Source organism: Colletes gigas, unplaced genomic scaffold (assembly GCF_013123115.1).
Source record: "Colletes gigas isolate AHSC1104 unplaced genomic scaffold, ASM1312311v1 Colletes_gigas_Sc00012, whole genome shotgun sequence".
NCBI classification, from domain to species: domain Eukaryota; kingdom Metazoa; phylum Arthropoda; class Insecta; order Hymenoptera; family Colletidae; genus Colletes; species Colletes gigas.
Window position 1 is genome coordinate 2,695,369 of NW_025106641.1, and position 27,225 is coordinate 2,722,593.

General features: G+C 48.0%; 1 protein-coding gene across 1 annotated transcript in view; it reads right to left on the reverse strand.

The window, feature by feature from the left end:
• Window positions 1-572: 572 nt before the first annotated feature.
• LOC122399255 overlaps window positions 573-27,225 on the reverse strand; it is an 82,623-nt gene continuing 55,970 nt past the window's right edge. The window contains exons 2-10 of the mRNA XM_043399805.1: window positions 12,363-12,406; window positions 10,590-10,997; window positions 8,589-8,801; window positions 8,259-8,447; window positions 7,072-7,165; window positions 5,760-6,221; window positions 5,277-5,703; window positions 2,981-4,643; window positions 573-1,489 (exon numbers count right to left, since the gene is read on the reverse strand). Of these exons, the coding sequence (XP_043255740.1) occupies window positions 1,352-1,489; window positions 2,981-4,643; window positions 5,277-5,703; window positions 5,760-6,221; window positions 7,072-7,165; window positions 8,259-8,447; window positions 8,589-8,801; window positions 10,590-10,997; window positions 12,363-12,406 (3,638 nt within the window). The 3' untranslated portion in view covers window positions 573-1,351. The remainder of the gene's footprint in view (window positions 1,490-2,980; window positions 4,644-5,276; window positions 5,704-5,759; window positions 6,222-7,071; window positions 7,166-8,258; window positions 8,448-8,588; window positions 8,802-10,589; window positions 10,998-12,362; window positions 12,407-27,225) is intronic.

Sequence of the window (27,225 nt, forward strand, 5' to 3'; positions counted from 1 at the left end):
TGTTTGTAACGAGATAAAGAAGCACAAGTATCGAGGTCGTCTACACGTTCCAGTAAGTTCCCGCGTACATATAATTCGCGAACGATGCGTCGATATCGACTGATTCATTCGATTACGTCGAAAGACAAACAAGATAACTCGATGGAACGGTGTTCTTCTAAATGAGCATCGATAACTACGATAATTATTATAGATAAAATAGTTATGTATTAAATAATGGTGTAACGATTCTTATCGATAACGATCGAGGAATGCAAAAGAACGGAGGATCGGTGAAAGTATCGGTTCCCGGAGACGAGTGAAAAAATAACACAGGCCGGAAATATACAACGTACGACATTTATTCTTTCGTTTCCCTTAAATCGATATCCTACGTACGGATAGATACAGAGGATCCTATAAAGGTACATGAATTCTGAAAATTCGAGGAGACACGCCGACCGGCGTACCCTTACGACGATGCCCTATCGTCCCTTGTCGCGTGCGTGTGCAACAACGTATGCGTCGGCCAGTCACACTTCGTAGCCAGTAACGGGAAAACCGAGTTTTAAAAGAGTAAAACCGATCACGGAGAGAATCGATATACAACTCGACCGCGGAGACGACGCGACGATGGTCTTTAAAATCCGAGCGAGTTTCATCTAAATTTCAAATATGCTCTCGAAATCGCTCGCTCGATCTTCAATGGGAATCGATGGTTTCGTTGAAATCGCGTTCCTCCATCGATCGCTTATCGAACACCGAGCCGTTTAATAAGGCAGATACATATATATACTTTCGGTACTTTTATTTAGTCGAGACTCGAGCTTAAGAACGAAAGTTTAAACAATGCGATCGTTGGTAATTAATCGACGAAGGGGACAAGGTTTGACCGTACGCGGTAGAGCTGCGAGTAGTGTGGGTTTAAAATAGCTCGGACGGGCAAGGCAATGCGAGAACGCGTATCGGAAGTATTTAAAATATCATTTTCGTTAGATCGCGGACCTGAATCCGAATGTTCTCGTTCGTATGCGAACGGGAAAGATTGCTCGCCCCTCTCGTTCTGAAAACGTGCCCACCGAGGCGACGATATTTCCTCTGCCCTTACGTATCGGCCATAAATCTCTCCAAGCTGGAAAACGAAAGGTTTTTGCGCAACGTTCGAGGAATGGTTAGGTCTCGACGCCGATGATACCAGAAACCGAGAAGAGGTTCGAGGACAGGGCACGGTGCGCGTTTGGCAGGTGGCCAATGGGCTCGCTTTTTTAAATTCCTCGCAGACATCGCGTGGTCTATCGTCGCCGTCGACGGAACAGATCGGTACGCGCGCGTCGGCCAAGATCAGGATCAGGATCTACCGTAAATTATCGATCTATTTCATCGAAATCGTCCATCGATTCGTTTCCAGGAGGCCGTTGGTCCCCGCGCGACGGGGCGCCGACGACGACGTGACGTTCGTCGGGACCGTGGACGTCGTCTCCGTCACGCCCGTTGTCGTTGATCTTCTTTTCTGCAAATAAACGGAGAAACAAGTTTCGAGCAATCGTGCGTGTACGTCTTCCTATCTACGATTAAATCTATCACCAAGATACATATAAAATTAGTCCGATTACGACGCGTTTCGACTCGTTTAGAAAGGAAAAATAAAACGAAAAGCGACGGTTACGTGATCGCGCGAGTAAACTTTTTTTATCTTGCTTTCTCTTATCGTTGAAAGAGCTCTCCTTCCGTGGAAACTGCCGGTAACCTAAAATTCCTACGAATAAGCGATATTCTTGTATTTCGTACATCGATTCTCTTTTCAACGTTCTTGTTTGTGATCGTTGCTTCTTTATTTCGTACTCCGTTTGTCTCCTCGAGACGTGAATCTGCATAGATCTGTTAGCAGTCGAGATCGAGCTGTCCTGTCGCCCTTGAAAGCAACGTTTTTCTCGCTGGGAGAGACTACCGAGAGCAAAAAGAAACGTTGTTATTTTAATTAACGATGGTTCGTTTCGCCTGGCGAACTTTCCCAATCAAACGAAAGATCACGTAAGGTCCGCACCGGAAGGAAAGCATCGGTCGCTTCCGGCCGGTCGGCTGGCTTGCAGGCATCTCGTCCGAGTCCAGGCACGTCCTCGTCAACGGATCCCGGAAATTGCGGCACGTAAAGGCACACCGCAACGATCATGATTACTTCCAATTCGAGTGTCTCTCGAGCTGCACCACCAGCAGCAGCCCGTTTCGTTTCTGACCGTTCTTAAATACCGCGAGCACACTTCTTTTCATCGAAACCACCCATCGGTTTGTTAAATCATGCAACGGTATTATCACCGCGAATCGGTGTTCCGTGCCAGGACGTTTAATTTATCGAGAGGTAGCCGAAGAATGTTCAACTTGGAAACGCATTCCTGGACAAAGTCGAAGAGGAGCGTCGTGAAACCGTCTACGTACAAGTTAGCGAAAGAGAGGGAGGATGACAGATGGGGGCAACGGTGGTGACGAATTCCCCCGAATTAGAGATTGAGAAACTCGATCGGTTTTCGCACGCTCCGAAGTACAATGAGCCGTGATTTACTCGCGCGGTCGAGTTTCGGCCAACTATTCGCCGAGAAACTTTTCTACGCGATCCAAGCGCTGAATCCAATTCGGCGAGGAAAGTTTCTTGACGGGAAGTTCGGGCCAAACGGTCTCGTAACTCGATCGATCGTCCAAGGAAACGCGCGATCGACTCGCAGATGCACCTCCGGTCGCGGCGTACGATCGTCTCGACTTTTCTCGATTCTCGCGACTCGGTGATCGCGCTTTATTATTATCCGCGGACACGGATAGACAAAAACGTCCGCGTCTCTTTAACGTTTTATCAGCGAGGGTGCGCGTGCACGATGTTAATTCGCGGATGGATTCGATGAAATATCGGTCAACGACTCTACCGAGCAGTAACGACGGTCCGAAACCCTCGCTCGTTCTATACAGTTTCCGAGCCGAGCACGGAATTTAATAAATTGCGATCGGCGCTCACCTCAGCCTCGTCCTCTCCGTAGGACCAGAAGTCAATTTGCACGAGTGCCTCGTGCTTGTTCTCCTGCGGATCGCCGTTGACTTTCGTGGAACTCGAGCGCTGACCAAGGTCCTTCTTCCAGGCGCTGATAGGACGTTCGAGATTCGCTCGAAGCTGATTATCGCTAGACCGTCCCTGATCCTCGGACCTTGTTCTTTCGTTCCCCGCGTCCTCCTCGTCCTTCTTCCCCTCGTGTCCAGTATATATCGGCGACGAGACCGCGGACACAGCGACGAACGCGTTTTTCGACTTGGACGCGACACCGTCGGACGTGGTTCCCGGTTTCGAGATCGGCATGGCCGTTACTCGATGGTAGGCGAACTGCTTCCACTTGGACGGCCAGGTTCCCGTCGAGCCGGCCTTGTCGTCGTAGTTCCACTTCTCGTTGATCTTTCGCTGCCAAGGGGACGGCTCGTTGCTTTTCGAACCACCACCGCTGTTCCGATCGCTCGACTTTCCCGACCACGCGTCCTCGATCTTCCACGAGTCGTTCTCCTTCGTCTTGACCGACGAAGAATCCGCGACGTGGTTGGCTGTCTGCCCGTTGGTGGTTTTCGACGGCCAGGATTCGTTGGATCTGGTCGACCAGGAGACATCGGCCCCCTTACCTGTCCAAGAATTCTCGTTCCCGTTCCGCGTCGGCCAGGACTGAGCTTTTTTCAACCACGCCAACCCTCCTTCTCTCCTTTTCCACGAGTCAGGGTCGCTCGACTGCTCCGTCTGTTTCGTTTTCGCGAACCAAGAACCTGGTTTCCCGGATTTCCAAACCTCCGCATCGTTCGACGTCTTCGACCAGAGAGGTTTGTCCGACCTGGAGGATCCTTTGTCGGACCACTTGGCCTCGGTACTCGACCTACCGATCGGTTTCAACCAACCGCGGGAACCATCGTCGTCGTGGTCCTCGTCCGCGAGCTCGATCGGCTCGATCCGGTACGGTTCCCAGGCGGTTTTGTCCGGCGACAACACCCAAGCACCCACCGATTGGATTTTGGGCAGAGCGGCTTTGTTCGGCCAGGAGCTTTTATCCTGGTATCCCGGCCATTTCCAATAATCGGTATCCTCGGACTGCTTACTTTTCGACTCCGTCCACTCTTTCGTGCCTTTCGATTCCGCCAGCCGTGCCCAAGGCGTGATCGAGTCGGCCAAAGACCTTGCCTCGTCGCCGTCCGATTTATCGTCCCCGATCATGGACTCTTTCAAACCGTAAACTCTGTTCTGCTTCTCGTCTTTCGGTTTCCTATCCCCGTTCGTTTTATCCGTCTCTTCGTTGGACGACCACGCCGTGTCGTTCTGCTTGTCCAAACCTAGCTTCCGAACGAGATCGGCGTTCGGGTTGTAGGACTTTCCGTTCTCGTCTTTCGGCCACGGTTTCGCGCCCGGCAGCTTGTGCGGCCAGGTAGCCGGGTCCGAGGTCAGACTGTTCCACGTCTTCATCGTGATTTTCGGAAAAACGATCTTCTCTTTGGACTGTTGCTTCGCCGAGGACCCGTTCGCCTCGGAGCGATGTTCACCCTTCTCCCAGGCAGCTGGGTCAGTCTGCTCGCGATCGTACATCCTCGCGGATTGTTCGTTCCGTTGCCACTGAGGAGAGTCTTTCGAGGACCGTTCTATCGGCCATGCGGACCTGTCTCGACAAATTTCAGACGTTTCAGATACCCGCGTAGTTGGCGCGACGCGGTACAATTTTACTCGATCGACCGTTTCTATTCTACTCTAGCTTCGAATCTCCGTCCGAATCGTTGGACGGTTCGATACCCACAACTTCCGATTGCTTCTAAACAAATGAACAACTTGCGCGTGTCATCGTTTCGAGACAGCCTTCCGTATTTACGGGACTCGATATAATGGAAAAAGCAACGAGACCGAGACAACGATAGGTGATAACTAGACTGCGGATCTTTATGCAAATTCACATTTTTATTAATAGAAATGGAAGCTTTGCAGAGGGCTGTCTCAACCCCTAAATATAATAATTCGTATCTTACTTTAACCATTTCTTATATTTTTGCATATTAAATGCATTCTGTAGTTTTTTGAGGATTAAAATTTCCCATAAATACATAAACATCCGCAGTCTAGTGATAACCCTTGTAGCATCGTTTGGGAATCGACATACATGTAATGTTGATAATACATTTGGAACCTTTTCGGTGAAAATATATATATATATATATCGGGGAAGAAAGAAAGGATAAGAGAAAGAGCCGATAGAGCAAAGATTTTCAAGTAGAAGAACAAGGCGAGGACGCAAACTGACCTGTCTCTGTTCCAAGGCAGATGCATCCGCTGCGGGTGCCAGAGTTTCTCGTTTTCCGCGTGGTCGTCGCGCAACTGCAACCGATAGGTTTCCTCCATCGGCTGGAACTTGTTACGGTGCGAGGACCAGAACTCGGAGTCGTCTCGAGGTTGCTGCTGCTGTTGCTGTTGCTGCCTCCAAGGCCAGGTTTCGGAGTTGATCGGCATCGGTGGTTGTCGTGCGGTGTTCCAAGGCGAATCGTACTCGTAGCTAGCGTCGGGCCAGCTCTTGCTCGCCGCGAAATCGCGCGCCTCTGCCTCGTAGTCCCGGTTCCGCTCGAAACCGTCAGCCTGCGCGTTCAAATCGCTTCGATGATCCTGCTGGTGCTGATCGTACCGTAGTCGTTGGTACGATTCGTCCAGATCGTAGTCCGGCATGCGTTCCGAGTCTGCAAAGCGAGGGACACGTTAAAAATTGCCGGAACGCAACGACGCAAGTACGTACCCAGATACGCGTTCGCGATCTCTCGTCGGTCGGGCCAACGGCCACCGAGTTTCCCAAATCGAACGAGCCTCCGATCTTCGGGTTCGGGAACGTTTTCGACCCTCCTTTCCGAGGTGAACTCGTCGGAGGCCAAAGTCCCTGGATTCTTGTTCGATTCTTGATTCCAAGACGGACCGAACAGCCTTTCCGCGAAGAGACGCCACTCGACGGACGGCGTCTCCGTGTTGCTGCTGGTGGTGGTGGTGGTAGTGGTGGTGGTCGTCTCTGGTAACGGATCAAACGTGCTCGTGGAGTAACGACGTCTTGGCGTTTGTTTCTTCTTCTTCTTCTTCTTCTTGTTGGTGAGTTTGTTGCGCGACTTCCTCGAATCGATCGAGGATTCCGTCGCGGCGGGATAAACGTAGCCTCGGTTAGCCGGGTCCAGGCCGTTTCTCGGGAGCTTCGTCTCGTTCACCGTGTTTACTGACAACAATCGTGAACGATGATTTTCAATCGAACGGGTGGGTAGATACCTACGACCGAGACGCGTCCATTTCGTGTTCGAAGCAAAGGACTCGCGACGCGCATCGCCGTTACCTAATGGCCGTCATTAAAACGGCATTGTTCCTGCAACGGAGATTAAGATGGTTTCGCGCGCAAAGCTCTTTACGCGTTGTTCTCGTCTACGAACTAACTTGTTCACGGATTATTCACTGTCCCCGTATACGTATTACCCACCGCGAGCAACGCGCGTTAATTACCAAATTAATGGACAACCCTTGGCGCGAAACGAGTCGCGAGGAATCGAGAAACGGTCGCGCTCTAATCTTATTTCCTTTCGCGTAATCTAACAAAAGACCGAATCGATCGAGTTTTTTAATTACACGTTCCTTTCGAGGCTCCTCCGGGGCAAATTACATTCGTTTCCACGTTATGCGAACAAAGTAATTGTCAAGGGGCAATTAAGACCGTCTGATCGACCGATCGCGAGACTTTATTGGATCCTCGATAGCGTTCGGTGCTCTTTCGGTACGAATGGCTTCTGCTCTTTCGACAACTCGAAACACGCAACGTTTTTCGAAACTTTTCAACGAGATAATCAGTCGCTGGTCTTGATCGTTCCCATCGCGACGCTCCAACAGGTTCGTTTATTCGTTGAACCGATATCCTTGCGCCAAGTTGCGCGTACACGGTCCCGATACGATCGACGATTAACGAGAATCCAACTATTCCGCCGTGATACCGATCGCGAACCGTTTCGCAGGCTTCTTTTCCCTCCCGACGATTTCTCGTCGAGATACGCGGGTACTCGTATATCGATAACGTTACTTACGGAGAAGTTTCTGCGCTCGTTCCCGTCGGATCTGATTCTCCGCTAGGTTCACCAGGACTTTCAGCCAGTTCTCCTCCAGAGCGTCCTCTCGAGCCTAGTCGAAAGCGTATCGACGATTAGTTATCCCATAGCCGAAAGCACGAGTATTTGCTTGCTGCGTAAACTCTGTCCGTCGTTCTCTAGTATACACAAAGACGAGAATCTTGTTGCTTCGAAACAACCTCCTGTAAAAACATTCACTACAGACCCGAATAAAACCTACCGGAAGGCATGCTTTCGATCCAGGCACCATCCGTTTTACCACTAACAAACATTCCCATAGAGCGTCGTTCCGCGCGGCTTCTAGGCTTCGAATTAAGAAGAGGAAACGACGAGGATATCAACGAAATCCAAGTTACGAAGCGAAACGCCGCGTTTACCGGCCTCGATTTCGAAGCGACAGCGCCGGCGAGAATTTTTCCTCGTTCCGCGTCGCCGCGCTTTTCCCCTCGTTTTTCTGCTCGAACGTGTTTCGCAAAATACACCGCGTCGCCGGGAATTTTCCGAGCGGCGGAGTAGACGATCATTAACGACGACCGAGTCAACGCGTGCAACGTTGCTTGGAATCCCGGATTCACGGAATCCACGATTATTCGCTGCGCATGCCGGGGCCGGCCGTTGCGGTTATTCCGCGCGGATTCCGTGCAAAGATACAACAAAGTCGGTTATATTCGTTCGTGTACGCGACGGCCAAGAGTACCTCCTAGCTGGCCGGTAAATCGATCGCGGATTTCCAATCCTTTGAGATCGACGATGCGAAAGAAAGGACGATGAATACATTTTCTCTTCATTGTTTTCGCTTTGCATCGCGCACCGAACAAGAATTTCCTCGCGCCTGGCCGAATCCTTTGACCGTTGTTCGGCTGCATTGCCATTTTACAACCGACACTTTATCGCTTTGCAGATTCGCCGGAGCCGATTTCGGCGATCCTACCGATACCTATCTTTCGTTTCCTTCGTTTACAAAGGATAGAAAGGATACAGTCGAATTTATCGATGCGGTTTCGCTTAAACATCAACTAGCAAGATGCTCGTAACCGAGGGTCAAAGATAGGGGAACGCGAACGACCAAGTATTCCGTATTTCCCGCAGTTGGTTCAATCGTTGGACGAATAATTATCGAAACGATAAGTATCCTACGAACTTACGCTGAGATCGCGAAGCAGCTTTTGCAGTTGTTCCTCCTCGGTCGCGTATTCCGTCAACAAATAAGATTTCAGATTCTTCAGAACCGTTTCTTGCCTTTTGTCCAACTTCTTCGAGCTTTTCAACTCCGAGTCGGAGTATCGATCGTCGACGAGGACTTCACCTCCGGCCGGACTTTCTAGTTTTATCGACTGCAAACAAAAGCGTCGGTTCGTTAGTTGTTCCGGCGTGAGAACGTTCTCGTGTAAATTTTAATAGTAATAATAATACATTATATTATATGTAAATTTCCTTTCGCTAAAATTAGGGAAACGTTTCAGTTTGACACTCACCTTGTTCGATCCGACGTTTACTCTTCGAATCGCCTCGATCGGATGATTCGACACCGGGCTTTCCGTCGCCTGAGTCTCGTTGCTGCCTATCAGTATCTCTTTTTGCGTGCTTAGTTCCTTCTTTACGGTCGGCACGCGTTTCGTCTTCGATCTGCCGTCTCCGCCGTGACTCGAGGTGTTCCGTTCCTTTTTGTACTTCAGAAGCTCGTAAACCTGCGATCGAGCGGCCCTCGTTACGATCTCCGGTAAATAAAATATTTTCACGTTACGGGCATCCGAAATCTCAAACATTCTCATTCGTCGGCAGAAACGCGACTCAATTTGCAACCCTTAAATCGCAGCAATTAGTATGCGTTATCCATACTTTACCGTAGATGAAGAATAACGATGTTCGCTATCAGTAGACTGCGGATGTTTATGCATTTATGGGAAATTTTATAAAATATAAGAAATACTTAAAGTAAGATACGAATTATTATATTTAGGGGCTGAGACATTCATTAATTTTATTAATAAAAATGTGAATTTGCATAAAGATCCGTAATCTAGTTATCAGAAACGCGGGAACCCGGGGACGGGATTTCCTCGATTTTACTCGTTAGCAAATCCAAAGACAGAAAGGCGGATCAAATCGTAAAACAGTATATTTAACCGAACATCCTCTGCATTTTAAAAACGTACGATATTTGCTCGCGATCCTAGTTAACTTTGCGCAAAAGATTCGTTCCCAACGGGATCCAAATAAACCTCCTCTGTTACGAACAAAAAGCACGTAACGAACGTTCGCGTTACCGCTCGATTATAATTGCGAACCGAGCTGCCGCGTACGAGTGTCCAAGAGGTCCAAAGTTTCCCAGCGACGTTAATTTTTCTCGGATTTATCGGAACGGAGTACAGAATCCACAGTATTTTTTCAACGGGGGAATAAAGTTTAAATCCCGGAAGAGAGCGCGCGAAGACCGTAACGCGTCTTGTAAATAAAGAATGCGATAAAACGCCGTCCCTCGATAGTAAAAGGAGTTACGTAAAGGTATTCGATTCCGGAAGTTCGTAACGTCGCGTCTGCGATACGTTTTCGGAGACAGATAGCGTACCTTTAAGAATTTAAGGCTCCCTCTTAAGACGTTACAAATGGCTTTCCAATCGCGAAACAGCTCGGACTCCTGTCGATGCAAAGTACTTTCCGATAGTCCAACGAAACTGGCCCGCGTATACGCGTATCGATAAACGTTAGACTCGTAGGGGTTCTCTAGGGTGAAATGGGTAGAGTCCACTTAATACTTGTACCGCTCTCCATTCTTTTCGTCGTTTGCTTTCCGTTTCGTTTTAAATTCTAGACAGTGACGCGAAATGGGCGTCGTCGATGGAGCCGTTTCAACGAATCGAAACTTGGAGTCTTAAGTCGAACGACGCGACCTATGGTGGAATCGATAGGAGCTGCGTCGAAACGACACCGTGCTTTTTCGACTCTTAACACGCCACTGTTCCGCGGCGGAGAATTTCCCGAAAGGTAGGTACAAATGTTTCAAACATCGATCGGAACGATTTATTTCTACTTTCTGTGCCAATTACACCCCCACAGCATTGGCCGTATCGTTAACGGAAATTGGAAAATCAGTCGCATCTTTGTCCCTTGGAACGGCGGTCGCGGTTATCCTGGCTGGCAGCCAGCTTAGTCGTAAATAGAGCGGAGAAAGAAGCGGAGAAAATAAGGGACGGTTCGATGCAGGGTAGGTCAGGGTTGGGCCGTGTTCGGGTCATGGTTCTCCCCCGCGAAACGACGCGACGGTGGTGTCAAGGCTCTGGCTCAACGTGACGCAACAAACTGTTACGCGAACGTGGGTCGTTGAAAGTTTTACCAAGCAACGGTAATAAAAAGTGAAATAATACAAAAAATGTTGAAATATGAGATTGTCTAAAGGGTGTAGTGTGTCGGTTTCGGTGGTGTCGGCTGTGGGGAAAAGTCGACTAGCAAAGAGGTATAAGAGAAAAGGTACGAACCTCCTGATCGTACTTGTCGACGATCTCGTCGGTGATCGCCTCGTTGGAGGCGACATCCTCGTCGGAATCGTTGGCCGTGATTACCTCGTGCGAGTCGAAGTTGTTGGCGGCGGTGGGTCCGAGTCCAGCGTCGTCTTTGCTCGCGGCTGCCGCGGACACGTTCGAGTTCCTAGTGTCGTCTCTCGACATCGCTTCGTGCGACTCCGCGACGGCTTTCAGCTCGTCCTCGTACTCGTCCTCGTCCTCGTCCTCGTCCTCGTCCTCGTCCGCGTACTCCTCCCCACCCTCGTAATTCTCCTCCTGTTGGCGTTGCTTGTTTGGCTCGAGCCGTTTTCGGGAAGGGCGTCCTTGACCGACCGCACCCTCGGCGAACCTGCTGGTCGTGTTCGAGCCCCAGGTCTCCAGACCCTGAAACCAATCGATCGGGACCACGATCAATTTCTACGTCCGTGCGTACAACGATCGCAACCATTTTTACGTCCGGAACATTGGTCCCCGTTAGGATGCGCGATCAACGCGAGACGTAAACCACGGAAATGAAAACGGCTACTTGGAACGCAATCGAGTCGAGCACCATTCCGGACCAGCTATGATACTTCTCCAATAGCCCCGCATCGCACACCGCTATCAACTTACCATCAAAGTTCAACCATATCGGAATATTACGTTCGTTTAAATTGTTCCACGGTATTTGCTCGATCGGCGTACCTACCTAACTTTGAACGCATTTTAGCGGGTAAAATAAGAATATTTTTTAATCAAGTCCACCGGTTATTTCCCGTAATTTAATTGTTTCGATTTTATTCCATACGAATTTCCTCTTGTTTGCCCGTGTAAATTGCTTTTCGAGCAAAAGATACCCTTCTATGCGCTCGAGAACGTTATTGAATTTCCGCGCGTAAATACAACGACGTGCAATTAAACGAACAACAATGTTAGAATTTCGTTAACGTTCGCCGAACACTGATGTCCATCATACCCGGTTTCGCTCGGTTAACATTTCACTCCTTTTATTTCGCCAGAGATCCGTTTAATTGATTTATTCGCGACGCTCGAAGCCAGTTGTAAATTTAATTTGTCGCTCGATCGTTCCGACGCGTGTATACGGCCCGTTCGATCGGAACGCTTAAATCGATATCCATTTGTTTGCGTAATTTTCCAACCAGAGCGGGGAGATATTTGTTTAAAATGGGAGAGTTAGTGGCAACGCGGGCAAGTTTATTTGCACGTTCACGGTTTACCAACGATCAGAAATTTACGCAAACGATACTTAACCGATGAAATATTCCCGTTATCGAAGAAAAATAACGCTCGAGCGTGATTTTGTTAAATTTTTTCGGCGGCCGAATATTCCTGTCCGCGATACAGTTAATATACCGGATTTCCCTCGCCTCGTTCACGAGGCGACGGGTATACTTGGAATTTCCTTGGCGCGGGCAAATCCGTTCGCGAAACTTTAATAATCTCTTTGATAAGGGAGACTAGCTCCCCGTGATTACGCATCTCGACGAAATAGCTGTGTTTCTTGCCGTAAACGGCTACGGTCCGCGTAACAAAGCGAACGTAACGCAAACTCTGGCTCCTGTTTTACGGGGTGTCGCGTCGGTTTCCACAGAAAAAGGGCAACGGTTTCCAGCTAAGAAACGATTTACGATAGATTCCGAGCACGTTCCTTCCGCGACGTAATTTCTTCTTTTGGCAATGGTACAAATATCGGGTCTCGACGCTCGTCTCGATCAACACCGACGACGATTAGGATTCCGTGATACTTACCGGCACGGTTCGTAACGTTGTTTCCTGCCCGCTGCTTTCGGCATCTGCAACGAGAAACGAGAAACGATTCGTTAGACGGGGCGAGAGTCCTCGCGAGACAAAGGACAGTTGTCGCGGCAGGAAAGATTGGGGAAAACGAGAGCACGCCGAGAAGAATATAAGATTACGGCGGTGAACGTAGCGCGGACAGTTTCCACCATGTTCCGCGACGTTAATAGTTTCGACTGCAACGAGAAGGGGGACAAATGGAAACGAAAGGGGGGACGCGGTGGAAAAGTAAAGAAAAGACGAGAGAATGATGAAAGACTGCGTAGCGAACGAATCGGTGCGACGAGGAGAAACAACGGAGGACGGAGAGGACCGAGACAAAGCGCGAAAAAGTAATGAGAAGAAAGCGGCGCGGGAAATGAAAAACGGAAAGACGGAAAGACGGACTACCGTGGCTGATGAGGATATTTCAACAAAAATTCACTCTGGAACGTGAGATTTTTTTCGAGCTTCGCCAAAGTACCCCGTCCTCGAAAGCATTTTTCCGTTTCTCAGATTCGTTTCGTCATCGTAATTAAGTCTGGGAATATTAGAGAGAGCTTGCGTCCGCTTACCAACCGCTCGGAGCGTCTCCTATAGCTTCCTCGTTTCAAACTAAATTCAAAATTCTGATTATCCGTTCGCGTTTGTTCGAAACGAGCCTGACACCGCTCCCCTTTTCTTTCGTCATCTTTTCTCTAGAGGCCCCCGGAGGCTCCGTGTACTCGACAGTCGGAATTTCAAAACGAGGACTAACTTCTCCAAACGCCCTCGAGTCGCTCGCAGCCGTTTAAGTGACCCGATTGTTCAAGCTACACCCTCGACGACGCGTTTGTTTAACGTAATTAACGTTCGAGACGATGTTTACCGAGTCCCTCGACCGCCCAAACGCGTCAAACGGGCCAACGAATCTACGATCCCGGGGGGAAAGGTACGATTTTCGATCGTAACGTTTCAACAAGCGATCCATGCATCGTTTCGTACAACGTAAGTGCTACCCGTGGCAACCAGGAATCGATCAGAAATTTATACGAACGCATTCCGTTCGATCGCGCTCCGATGGTCTTCTAATTGTACGCCAGATCCGGTTTACCAGCGAAGAAACGGCGATTTATCACGCTGAATCCGTGGATTAATCCGGGCGCCGACTCAGCGGATTAATCGAAACGCAGACACAACGAAACTTCGAAAGCACCACACGCTGCTGCTGCTGACGTTCCGCCGCATACGACAAACTGTTCCAATTTCGGATCAATTTTTCCTTTAACGGGGTTGTTAAATCCTCGCTAAATCGAGTCGACAGCGCGTTGTTGGGGAAACCGGGCAAGAAACTGTATTTCGACGGCAGTTTCTAAACGCGACACGGTTCGCGACAAGAGTTCCACCGGTCGGGAAGCGCTCGCCGTCCTCGTCTTTTCATTTCGAATGAAATTTTTTACTCGTACCCAGCCGTGTTGGTACTACGCAATTAAGACCGTATTTGTTTTTGTTCCCGCGAATACGTCGAACGCAAGCGACGCGAGAAAATTTCATTTTGAACCGAATAACCGGTGGGTTGTTTAATTTCACGTTTCGCGAACGATGGAAAGTTTCGCGGACGTTGGCCGCGGATTCACCGGCGCATATAAATACGCGCCCGGAAAGCCAGACTGTAACCAAGTCGCGACAGAAGCGGAAAAAGACACTTTATCGGTGGCGAATATGGGTCGTCGGCTGGGAACGGTTTTTCCGATACTTGGTCCCTATAATCCTTGGCAGCGGTCATCTTCTCTCGTCGCGATGCTAGACTATAGGTATGATTCCACTGAGGCAACACTATGCGACTTGTAACATGCTACTTGTCATTATCTGACGACATTTCTCGACACGTTCATTCTTGTCGATTCGACAAAACAGTATCAAATAATCCCGCATTTCTTTATTTCGGAAAGGAAACAAATGAATGTGTAGCAAATACACATGTCAAGTGTCTACATAACGTCGATTTCATGCGTCGTAATCGCATGCGACGTGTTGCCTAAATGTTGCCTTAATAAAATTGTTGAATCACGCCTTAACCGCGTACGCTGAAAAGAAATCCACGCGACCGGTGAGATCGATTAACACACGCCGCTCGAATACGATAAAAGCTCGGATTAAATGAACTTCGAAACGCGATACGATATTTACGCGCGACTTTCGAGCCGACTACTACCATCGATCGTCCTATGTACTACGATTCAAACAAATATTTCGTGCCCGTAAATTCCGCTTTACCGTTATCGAGTACAAAACCGGATCAAACGCTTTCTTTTCAACAAGTTAACTCGATTGACTTTGCCCGACAGGTTGATTTCGATGAAATAATCGACCGTAAAAATTAATTCGTCTATAAAATAAGTCGAAAAGCACCAAACGCGTTAGGAGGAAACGTTCGCGGAATACATCCGACTTCCAGTCCCACGGGCAATCGATTCTTCGATCATGGATCAAGGTATCTGTTATTCTCTCGTGATTCAGATTGAAGCGCAGCCTCGATTCGTCCGCGGTGAGCTTCCGGTAACCAATATCGATTCGAGACGCGCGTCGATGTCTATCGGATCTGTAATCCTTCACGGGGGGTTAATATCATGGTCCTTTAGGCCATGTCAAGGGTGTAGAGTTGCGTGTTCGAGTATCGATCGTCCTAATCGGACCGTGTCGGACAAATCATCTCGGATCACGGTGCACTCTTACGACAACTACCCTTGTACCCTTAGTTGTATATCTCGTTAATTTATTCGGAGATCGAATTCACGTATCCCGAGTACACGGTGAATGGCGACAGCCACCATAGATTGTATCTAACCCTTGGAAATGTTACGGGAATAATATCGACGCGAAAGAAAAGAGCCAAGAGGAAAAGGTCGTTGCACGCGATAGTACCCCGGGTGGTGTGGTTCGAGCACCCTTCCTCGATGATACGGAGAACGTTGAGAGGGCTGGTAATTGTTGGTCTAAACCCGTTGCCGTGGACGTACCAGGGGGTAGATTATAAGCTTCGGATCGGGTGGTTATAGGCTGTACAGGGTAGATACGCCAGGCGTCGATCGTTTCGCGATTCTGAACAGATTGCGTCGACGAGTGGGAAATAAATCGTTCGCGAAACAGAGACCGATTCGTATCGATCGAAAACAGTTTGTTAAATTCTCCCTATAATTTAGCCGAGACCCGGAGTTCGGGGAACTAATTAAATTTTATTCGAACCGGTGTTCTGGCCGTCTCTATTACTCCTGCGCGGGAGTCGATCAGTTCGTGGAACGATAATTCGTTGGCGCTCCGTTCTAGCCAATTACCATTGTTTCCAGGAACGGCGACTAATCGACGGATTAAAGACAGAATTACCGGGGGCGCGAGAGAGACCCGTTTCCGGTCGGAAAGATACTCCTGAACTTGCCGCTTGTTTCCATAATACCGTTCTCCTTCCCTTTGGACGCTTTTGTCCCCCTCCCGCCACCTGCTATGCATTGCAAATTGGCTTTGATCCTGCCGGAGAAGGGCTTCGTTCTTTCTTGATAGAACCAAAGGAGAGGATGTACATCGTCGTAAACATTTGCTGGATTACCACAGTCTCGATAAAACAATCTCTTTAGCGACGTACGAATTACGAGACTGTCCGAATCGAATACCGAATTAATATCGAAACCGTGACCGTTGCTAAGTCGTCTATGCTTTAAAAGTAAGCCACCGTAAAAAGTGATTTTTATCTTCCGTTCCGTTCAAGCGAAAATTTAAACCGGCCAGGGCGCCCAGGGTGCTGTAATTACCAGCAGAACGTTCGTTTTAACGAGTTCTGGTTACGCCGGTGATAATTTTACGGACATCTCCGGTTTCACCTTTGCCGCAACAACGAGGATCGTAATCAACATCGGTCGCGCGAGACTCGGCCGTTCCGTGTTCCGCGAACTTTGAATTACAATGGAAAACTGCACCAAGGAAGTTGGCGAAACTACTCAGACGTGTCGGCATCGTGTAATCGACGATTAAGCAAACACGCGAATAAAGCTGTTTATGCGCGCGTAATCTATACTGCATCGAAGTTTTCGACCGAGGGAAACCTGGTACGGTGAATTATCGGGCAAACTCGATTTCTTTCATCGTGGGCGAACGTACGCTCGATATCAATGAAATTGTTTGCATCCTGCAAGTGGCAGCAACTACTCCAGCCACGTACCTAGAAAAGCAAGTCGGCAATATCGGTCTCGAGGAATACCGAAACTTGCTTTCGCAGCCTGCGACGCGACGCGATGCACAAATATTCTTGGTTGTCGTTACGAGAGCTACTAGCGTGTGTTTACGATCTATATTTACGCGATACAGGCGAGCGTTTCCGTTGCAACGATTACGAAATCAAGTCACGCGACTCGAAACAGTACGAACGAGGGGAGTTTTATCGACATCCAGGGACGGTAAGTTAAATCAGTCGGCAAAGTAGTTTCGTTCGATTAAATTCTACTTGTTAAACGGAAACTCGGGCCGTGTAGTTTCGAGATTAATATTGATCCTTGGCTCCACGCATCGGATGCCGATGGCGTTCGAATCACGGTCCAGATCGAGTTAACGGGAATTCGTTTAGAGGAAACTTTTAAGCGACTTTCTTGAGATTTATATCGAAACTTGGGAAACAACTTTCCCCTTCGATCCCCACAGGCGTCGACGGTTGCGTCGATTTCCGATGCTCGGACCGTACCGTATTTTCGTTTCTCCTATTTCGATCGAGTCTCGTTCGAAAAGCCTGTAAACCTCTTTCCTTAAATTTCGCGTATCGAGGTTCGATCGTGCGCTGGATTTCTGTGACTTATCCTACAGATTGAGAATAGCGCGCAGGATTACCCGGACGAATCAAGGTGGTTGCGATCTCCAGGGGAGTCGTTCGATCCAAGCGGTTTCCCTCTGATTCCGTCCGATTCCCGATCCGATCTTGTTCTCCGACCATTATTCGATGTTCAGCGAATTCGACGAAGAAACCGGGTAATCTTAGCCGATCGATCGATCGATGGCAACGGCCACGCACGACTTTCTAGCCATCTAACTCTAATCGCGCGTACGTTGGAAGCAAAACTCGCCACGATTGTTTCCTCCTATGTCGTGAATTTCCATGGATCGTTGTCAAGGTTGGAGAAATAGATACCACGGAGCAAATACCAATCTATCGATCTCGGGGATAAGGGTAATAAAAGGTTGGGAAATTAATCTAAAAAGTCGCGTCCGTATCGAAATTGAAATAGCTGCTCGAGGGAATGTACCATTCGAGTCGAGCCATCTCGCGATTAACTTCCGCCGGAATATTTGCGAAACGATTAATTTTGTCGATGAATTTGAAAACCGTTCGTCGAGAAGATCCTGCCGGATTATTTTCGTTCAATATTTAATTTCCGGTTCCCCGATTAATTTCCACGCCCAGAACTACCGCCGTTCTTGATTTATAATTTTCAAATTGATCGTAGTTCGCCTCCGATCGCCTCCTCTCGGACAACGGAGTCGCGCTTTAATACGTTCCTGCGAATCCAAGTCGAGAAGGTGATTTTCGCGAACAGGACTTCTCGTGCGGTGGAATTCAAAGTTCGCCTCTCCGCTGGCGAGCAAAGCCACCGGTGATCCTGCTCGAGCCGAACGATCCTTCGATCGTTCGGTGGTGGAATCGTCGGCGACGAGTTTGGAATTCTTGCGCATCTTAACCTCCGAGTCTCGTTTATTTTCATCGAAGAACGTGTACGGGGTGAGAAATCAAAGTGGACGGAATCGAATCCGACCTACCACGCTCGGAATTTCTCACCTTTTCATCACCTATTGTTTCTCGCCCCTTTTCCTATCAACCACTTCGCGGCAAACAGACCACACTGATGCTAAACTGTTTTGTAACAGAGGTTACAAGAATCACGACCGATAGGAACTAAAACTCAATCACGATCGTGATTTGTTGTCCGCGAGTCTGGTTCGTGACATTCATGTTTGGGCCAAAATCTTCATTGCTTCGATTAACGCGTTAATACGTATGTTTTCGTTATTCTCGCGGTAGTAATTTCGAACTATTGTGAAGATTTTGCGCTCTTCCTCGTGATCTAGAATCCCTCGCAAACGCGTACCAAGAAGTTACTCGATAATATACGGACTGTCCCGGTGCCAGTAACGAGCTGTTTCTAATACAACGTTTGGTGTATATTTTCCAGCGAGCCGGCCATACGTTTCGACGATTATTCCAAGGTATTAATCGACCCGACGATGGCTCCTCGCCTAGGAAAAACAACTACGACTTCCCTCGTACGCGTCCCCGAACAACCGAACCAATATCAAAACCGTTTTCCGCCATTTATTTTCTGCCGACAATTACAAAATATTTTCGCAATTTACGCGGCATCCCTGCGTAATTTATCGCCCGCCCGCACCTATATACATTGTATATCGTTGCCGAATACAAACGGCGACGCGTATGAAACATTTTTAACGCGGCGTTATTTACGGCTCGATTTTACCCCGTTATGGCGGCGATGTCGTTTCGTCGACGACCGCTTTTCGTTTATCGCGCAGGTCTTCGATCATCCTCCACCCCCCCCGAGTAGAAAAATGGAATCACAGTTCCAGCTATATCGCGAGGAATGTGTCGTTGGAGAAACAAACGAAGCACAAAGAAGATCGCGTAACGGTGACGCGGTTAAGAACCTGTTGCAGTCTACATCCTCGGTAGATCATTTCTAGAACCGTATTTTTTTTTAATTTTTTCCCCCAACGAAGAGGCTACGGTGACTCTCGATAGAAGGGTTGTTTTTTAACCGTCCAATAATGAACAGGGCCAATGTTTTACCGTCGAACGAAAGCAGAGTCGGCCATCGAAATTACTCCAGGTTTGATTACCCGCGCGTCGCACGATCGCGTTTTACTCCGTCCTTGTTCGTCGGTCAATTCAAACGCTGTCGCGTGTTGGAATATTTTGTAGTTTGCTCGACCGCGTCGAATCGAATGGAATTCCGATGCGGCGATTTTACGGTTTATTTCGAAATACTGCACGGCGATTTCTGGTCTCGAACGCGTTTCTTTCTTCGTCATTCCGTGAAAGGGATGACTTTTCTTCTTCTTCTACTTTTTTTTCGGTGCGATACTGGCACTATCGGCTTCGTAGTAACACCATTTATCTTCTATTTGTGGGATTTATATAAAAAATGCTTATTTAATAGTGCTTATGGCTAGGAACTAATTTAAAAGAAACTATTCGAGTTATTTCTACGCTTAATGCAACTTACAATGACTTGCTACGGCAACTTTGATGCCATAAGAATTTAAATAATTTAAATTTAAATATCTCCTGAACTACTAATTTTTCGACGTTACATAATCAGTACTTTTTTATAACGATTGTCCAGCTGAATCGATCGATGTATTAAAAAATACCTCATTCCATTTAAAAAAACAAAGTTGACCTTTATATGACCTTTACGCGTCCACTCACGAAAAAACTAATAACATCGGAATATGCTCCATTCGATACCATTCAAGCCTACGCTGAAACATTTTTTGTTACGAGTAACAATAGCGTGAAACTCAAGATGTCAAAATTGGATGAGACACTCTGTATATGATAACGATCATTCCGCGAAAGGGATGATTATAATCTGTTCTGAAGATCCACCAGGATGCGGTAATTTCATTTTTGACGAATCATTGGCAAGGCATGTGCTCGTGCGTTTTGGATGCATATACGTATGCCACAAAGTGTTTTCTCCCCCTGGTCCCGCTCGCGCCTACATCATCCGTTACATGTGCGACGGCACATGTACCGTTCTGCCGTGTCGGAATACATGGCCGCGAGTAAATACTGCATAATGGAAATGCGGTTACTCGAATTGCATAATTCTGTATTACGTTGGGGCGAACGCTACTTGTCGACGCACCAACGTCGCGTCCGCGAATTCCCCGACGGTTTTCTGAAAGCTCGATTATCGCTGCGATTATTCAGCGTCCTCCTTATCGCGACCAACCAAACGACGAGGCCGCGGGAAAACTAAATTAAAGTTTTCTTTATTGAACAAAAACCATCGACGCGTATGTTGCGTTTAGAGATACGAGTCAAGAGGGTGCAGCTGTGTCCCTTCCTTGACTTGTTTAGACAAAGTATAGGACCGATTGGGTCTGATGGTACGGGACGAATTCTTCGTCACTGACCTTTCTCATTCTGTATGTTTCTTTCAATGCGTAAAGACGTGCCTTCCAAGTGTTTCAAATAAAGCTTAGTAAAAGTTATATCGTTTAAATTATTTTATTTATTCCACCATCTATTTCCAATAAAAAACGAATACAAATTAACGAGAAGGAACAAAGTAGTCGCGAGACCCCCGATGGCAAGGTCGACCCTCGGGGGTAGTTCTCGGTTGCAGTTTCTTGTTCCGGCGCGATTCTTTCCCCCGACTGTAATGCCTCCCGTGTCGCGTCGCGTCGCGTTATACATTATAATGCTACTTGACGCGGAGTACGTGTAGCACGGAAGCAGATCGGCCAAGCCAGAGACCGTGTGTTCACAGGGAATGCAAAAGCGAAGTTTTATGTCACCCATAAACGATATATCTACGTACACGTGGTTCCGTCTACTCTCCAGGAGGATGGAAAAATACCTGGCCGCGCTATCTTTCTACGAGCCCCTGCTAGGTACATTTTTTTCTTTTTCCACAGCATTTTATCTTCCTTTCCGTGCTCTTCTTGACTCGACAGTCAAGTTCTTGGAACGCGTAACGTCGTTCTCTCGTCTTTCCCGATCGAAATCATCGCCGGTTGCATCGCTCGTTTTTATAATACAAATCTTCGTACCGAATCGGTGCTAAGATCAACGAGCATATATTCGCGACCGTTAACTGTGCATATTTACTCTCCAAACACCCGCTGGGCGGTTGCAAGATACGATACATCGATCGACCGAACGTTTCTACATTTCCCGCGATATTAGATGATATTTCATTTTAGCCTCACCGTTCCAGGAGATCCAAGGAAATCTCCTAATTCGGACTCTCGTTTCCCCGCGAAAATGAAAAACCACTAACGCGAGCAAAGGAACGTGCATAAAGCAGCGCGTCGTCTCCTAGGGGGGTGGCAAAGTACGCGCATTTAAACAGCGTTAAGGGAAACGACCCTTTAAATTGCCTCGCACGGTATCGGGCCAAGAAAGAGAAAAAAAAGGAACGCGATAAAGTGGTACGATAAGAACATTAACTGAGATCGGGCCGACCCGCGACGGGAGAAACCAGCCCGTTTCTCTTCAACGAAACGACTCGAGAGGAAAATTAAGCCTCGGCGGAAGCTCGAGAACTCTTCGGAACGAAATAAGTAAGTGGGGTCCTTTTCGTTGAAAATATTGTGCAACTTTCTGTGGGGATTCGTGTCTTTGAGTCCCCGTTAACGGTATATACGGATGCCTAATTATTTCATTAATTTCTCCTTCGGGAAGTTCCATATCGCGACGCCGACGAAACGTATTTTTCGCCTCGCGGCGGGGTAAAGAAAATAAAGTAATATGAAACACAGCTCGAGGTCGGTCATTTACTTTCGGGAAGAAGCTAGACAACGGGAACGCGAACGGACCTGGGTAACAAAAGAAAAGTAGAAAACGAAGACAAATATTTGGAGAAAGTGTATCGATCGCAGAGCGAGCCAATATCGGGCCAGAGTTTTTCTCGCGACGCGACGTCTTTCCACGATATTTCTATTCGCGAGAAGTAAAACCCGCGGCTACGTTGGTTCGAAAAGTCGCTCGAAAACACGCTCCGGAGCATTCGACGAGCGTGCGGAAACCATCGTTCCTCGCAATATCGCCATTATTGGATTTCCTCGGGGACCTTCTACCGTTCCCCCTTCCCACCCCCGCTGTATTTCTGCGTGTTTCGTTGCGAGAAGAGACCACGGCTACCGGAAACAAGGGGATTCTCTAGAACGAACGACGAAACGGGCGCAAGATGCTCGGTCCCTTTTGCTATATGTATATCGTCGTGGCGCGAACCGATCGTCCCAAATTACGTGTCTCCGAAGTGTCGCGCGTATGCAAGAAGTTGGAGCTTAATCGCGAACGCGGAGGAAACTCGGTAGCGGTCCAAGGTCTAAAGCATAAACGAGCTCGTAGAACGCGTTTCCGTCGGGCCAGTCCCGAAGAAATTTCACAAGTCGCGGGAACTTCGAGCCAGGAAACTAGCCTCTATTTTGGCCGTTTCCATCCTATTCCTTTGTGGAACTCGAGCTGGGGTTCTCGGTCCCTGTCGATTTTCAATCGAGTTACCTGCTTTCGTTGCGTCCACCCACAGACTTTGCGCTTTCGTTCGCGAATACCGACTTACAGGGATGGCCGGAAACGCCGGGACCCCGATCGAGTTTACCATTTACCCGTTCGAAAGAAATTAAAAAAAAAGACTCCGAACACGCGTAAAGTGGGAACGAGAACACCGACCTTTTATATAAATTACTTAGAGATTACGGAGACAGGAGAGAAATAGCGGCCACGGAGAGCTTCGGTTTAACCTGGCACGCGCATATCTAATTGCGTTTCGAGAATCGAGGGTCGCGACCCAGCGAACAGATCCGGACAATGTCAACCGTACTTTGGAAATCGGATTAAACGAGAGTAAAGTGGATAGCGAAGTTAATCGGACGCTCTGTCAACGATTACATCGAGACCAGGGGGGGAAATTTGCTCTTGGCGTTTGCCCTGGGTTATATCGATTTCCCCTGTCGTCCATAATTCCCCTTAAAAATCAATTCGGTGTCGTTGAAACTTTCCAGCAATATTTCCGCGTTGCTTTAAAAATGCAAAACGTCTAGGTAAGCAGCGCGCCGATGTACGAGCAACCGGGAAACAACAGCGACATTCGGTAATGATTGGTTTCTGTCCGGGGCGCGAGCTGAATTTTCCACGGATCTCCGGCAAAAGTGACGTTCGAACGAAACCAGCTGCCAGGATAATCGGTGTAACGGCGAACGGGGGGAAAAAAATTCAGCGTGACGCGAAAGTTTAATGGGAGCGTGGAACGAGGCCGATCAATAGACACCGGCCCATGGGAGCGCACGTTTCGCACCGCGTGCGTACACGATCGCGGATAAACCGCCCCCCCAATTATCAATTTAGTTAACGCGCATTATTCCTTTTTCTCTCGAAATCCCTCGAAACGCGTATCGTTCGAGCGATAATCGCCGGAGCAGATCCCCGCTCGTGCAGCCCGAAATCGGTTAGATTGAATTTTCATCGAGGGGTCGCCGCGACCCGCGCAAAACACGCCGACTCCTCGAAATTAGAGCCGTTTCGCGATTGGTTTATTAAAGCGTACAAAATGCACGCGCATGTGCCGACGGTACTAATGCATTTGTAAATACGCGTATAGAAAGGTCGATCGAGCACAGCGGTTCACGATTTTACGGTTTTCGCGCGACTGGTTCCATCGTACTGCGTTAGGCACGCGAGTTAGGCCGTTTACCACAATTATCCGAACCCCCGGCGATGAAAATCTTCTACGGCTGGTGGAAAATCGTCGAGCCCAGCGGTTTCTACGGGAAAGTACGGTTCCGTGGAGATTGTCGCGAATTCCGTTCGCGCGCTCTTATTTGTCGTCGGCGTCTTCGCGGAATTAACGGCGCGGCGCGGTGCATCCGTCGCGTATTTGCCGGCGCTGTTTGCACCGAGAATTAACAATTAAAGGAAATAGTCCGTCAGTGTTTCGTGGATGTGTCGAAAATAAACAGGGACGAGTAAATTTTCGCTCTGCAACGAGGAATATTTAACGAGCACTCGACGAGGCCCATTCTCGCTGCGAATCGACTTCCATCGCGACCGACTCATAAGCGAAATTAAACGACGATGCTCCCAGGATTAGCTGTTTCCGCAACCAAGTGGAGGTATCTAACCAAATAACGGCTGAAGATACGGAATATTTCTCCTAGGTAATGGGCAGAGCGATACGTTCAGAATTTTTTTGGACGATACAAAAGGGATAACGACGATCGAGAAGCACGGATTACGGTTTCTAACTTGCGAACGATTACGTCGGATAGTCGATCGTCTATCGTCTATCGTCGCGCCGGCACGTCGGAATTCCTTAATGGAATTCCAACCGCGTAACTCGCACCTAGAGGGAAGCGTATAAAGAAGGGCGAACACCCCGATAGAATTCCCTTCCGGTACTCGTAATTCCGTGAAACCAGCCGCATACCCGGTTCGAGATTTCACGACGATGTTCACGGTATTCCGTCGAGTTATTTTAGTATCGGACGGACAGAAAGAGAACCTTTATTAAATCCTCGCAGGTGCGGATCGTCGTCGTTTCTTACACCGGGGCGCACGAGCCATCCTTTGCGGCGTTCTTTCGATTTTCACGCGATCGATTACTATTCCGCGTCACGGAGAACGAGAAATTTAATATAGAAGAGAGTAAGCAACTATAAACCAACAACGGTAGAAAAGACTTTAAAACTTCAAAGAGAAATACCGTGTTTGTGCGATAGATTTGATATCTTTTCGCGAAACGGCCGTCGTTTCGCGCGGAAAATTTAGTCTAATCGAATATCCTCGGGAAACGGGGAATCTCGACGCGGAGAACAACGCCGTGACGCGTTCTGGTTTTTCGAGGGCGGCGACGATCGAAAAATGCATTCCTCGTTTTCGCGATCAAAGCTACTTACGCGTGACCGAATCCACGGTAACTTTTACCAGAGAAAAAGAATTGCCTCTCGCGTCTGAATTCCCTTTTACCTCGGCTTCTCCTCGTTCCCGGTTCTGCAACAAAGAACAACGCTCGACGCGAGAGCACAATCGCGGACGAGCGAATGCTTTACTTACTATAATTAATGCGCGCGTTCTCCCCCATCGCTAGACTCTGCTCGAGCGACGAGCAGCAATTAGCTAAAAAGCCCCCTGGGAAAATCGATGGACATTCTTCCCGGAATAATTCACATCGACCGAGCATAATGTAACGCAATCGATGAACACGAGTTCCTTCCCCGAGCGTTTATGTATATTGTACGTGTATCGATCGACGCGCTCGTTCTCTTTTTCCCGATTAAACCCGGATTAATCGCTCGGCAGACTCGACTATTCATTGCATCCGTACTCGCCGCGTTATTTAACAATATATCGCCGATGCGTTTAATTGCCGCATTATTGAACGTTCAGTTTTTCGGTCGCTCGCTTTATTAGCCAACATTTCGTTAATTATTACGAACACGTTGCGTACGAAACCGTTTTCTTCTTCTTCTCCGTTGATTTCCTCATCAAAAATCTAACCCCAATTATGAAAGCACTTGATTTCCAAGTAAATGGAAAAGAAACGTCCGGATTGTTGCCTTGATCGAGATAAAATAGATCAAGTCAGGCAGAATCGTAAAGAAGGAAAAAGACTTTTCGTTTACTCGAGAAAAATGAAATAGCTTTCAACTTTGTGCTTCTTTACGATACCTCGAGTATATGGGGTCGTTACGTTCGCAACAAAACCAAGTTACCTTTTGTTTTTAGAGAGAATACCAAGCAGCATGCGATACTCGTATAGGCGTTTGTTTTTTTCTTTATATTCTTTGAAAAATCGCTCCCTGCGTGATACAGGTCCATGCATATGCACGTCCAAGCGAAACGTTTACCTTGACTAAACACGTATGTATGTGTCTCGCGGTTATTTACAGTCATTCTCTACGTAAGATGGAAAAGTAGAGAAACTATTCTTCTTTTCCGGTTTCAAGCACGTTCAGAGAATACAACTAGTATTACGCATACAGCCAACGCGCAAAGAGCAATGCAACAAACGAGTCGTCGAGTCCGCGTAACGATCGATCGATCAGGCTAATTAATTTCTTCCCGGCAAGAGAGAAAATTAGATTCCGCCGGGCGTAAATGAAAATTTCGAATCGATCGAATAAACTATGTTTCGCGATTTCTTGTTTAATTGAATAAAAAGCGACGGACCGGGGATTGGAGTATCCTTGACGGCGGACAATCAAAAGTTTTAATAAAGGCATCTAGTTTCAAGTACGGGGAAAAAGGGCCGCGCAACTTTTAAGGAGCTCGAACCGCGCTCCGAATTCTCCTTCACCTCGGGCCGTTGCGATTGTTCGCTAATTAGCAAAGTCGTTCCGCCGCCCGGGAACTTCTTTTCCCCCTAGTTTTTAATAACGGAATGCACGATTGCTACCAATAATGGTTATCCTCGGAACTTATCGCGGGGGAAGAACGTCGCCGGAGAAATTGGACGAGTCGAGGTTTAATAAAGCGCGTACGTTCCAATCCGTGGCGCTGGCTTTGCCCCGTTTTTATTCCCGCGCGACGAACAAAAGGAGGACACGCGGCTCTACGCGAGATTGAATCGAGAATTTCTCTCCAAAAGAGAAGAGCTCTCTCTCGTTGACGATTCGCGACGAGATGCGTGGAAATGCATATTACAAAGAGAACGCAAGTCGCGAGCGTGCAGGACAAAACGCCGTTTCTACCACGGTTCTATCAGGGTCAAACAATTAAAAGTAACCAAGTGGTTGTTCACGATTTACGAGCGTAAATTTAATGGAGGGTCTGTTCGTTATTTTCGACGTTGTTAGCGAACCTCGTCGCGTTTATTATTTGGAATATATTTCGTTCAAACGAACCAAAAATGAAGTCGACGATGTCGCTAAAGTCCACAATTAAAATCGTTTTTTCAAATTTCTTCCGTGCGTTTCAACGAGGGTAATTTCAGGAGGTTTTTGTAAGCGCTGCACGGTGTCTCTGCCTCCTGAATAGCTCGTTATTCGATCTACTCTACGTCTAGATATCTTGGCAATCTGTTTTCTTTGTCTCCGTATACGCAACGAATTCAAGAGAAATTTCTTACATTGC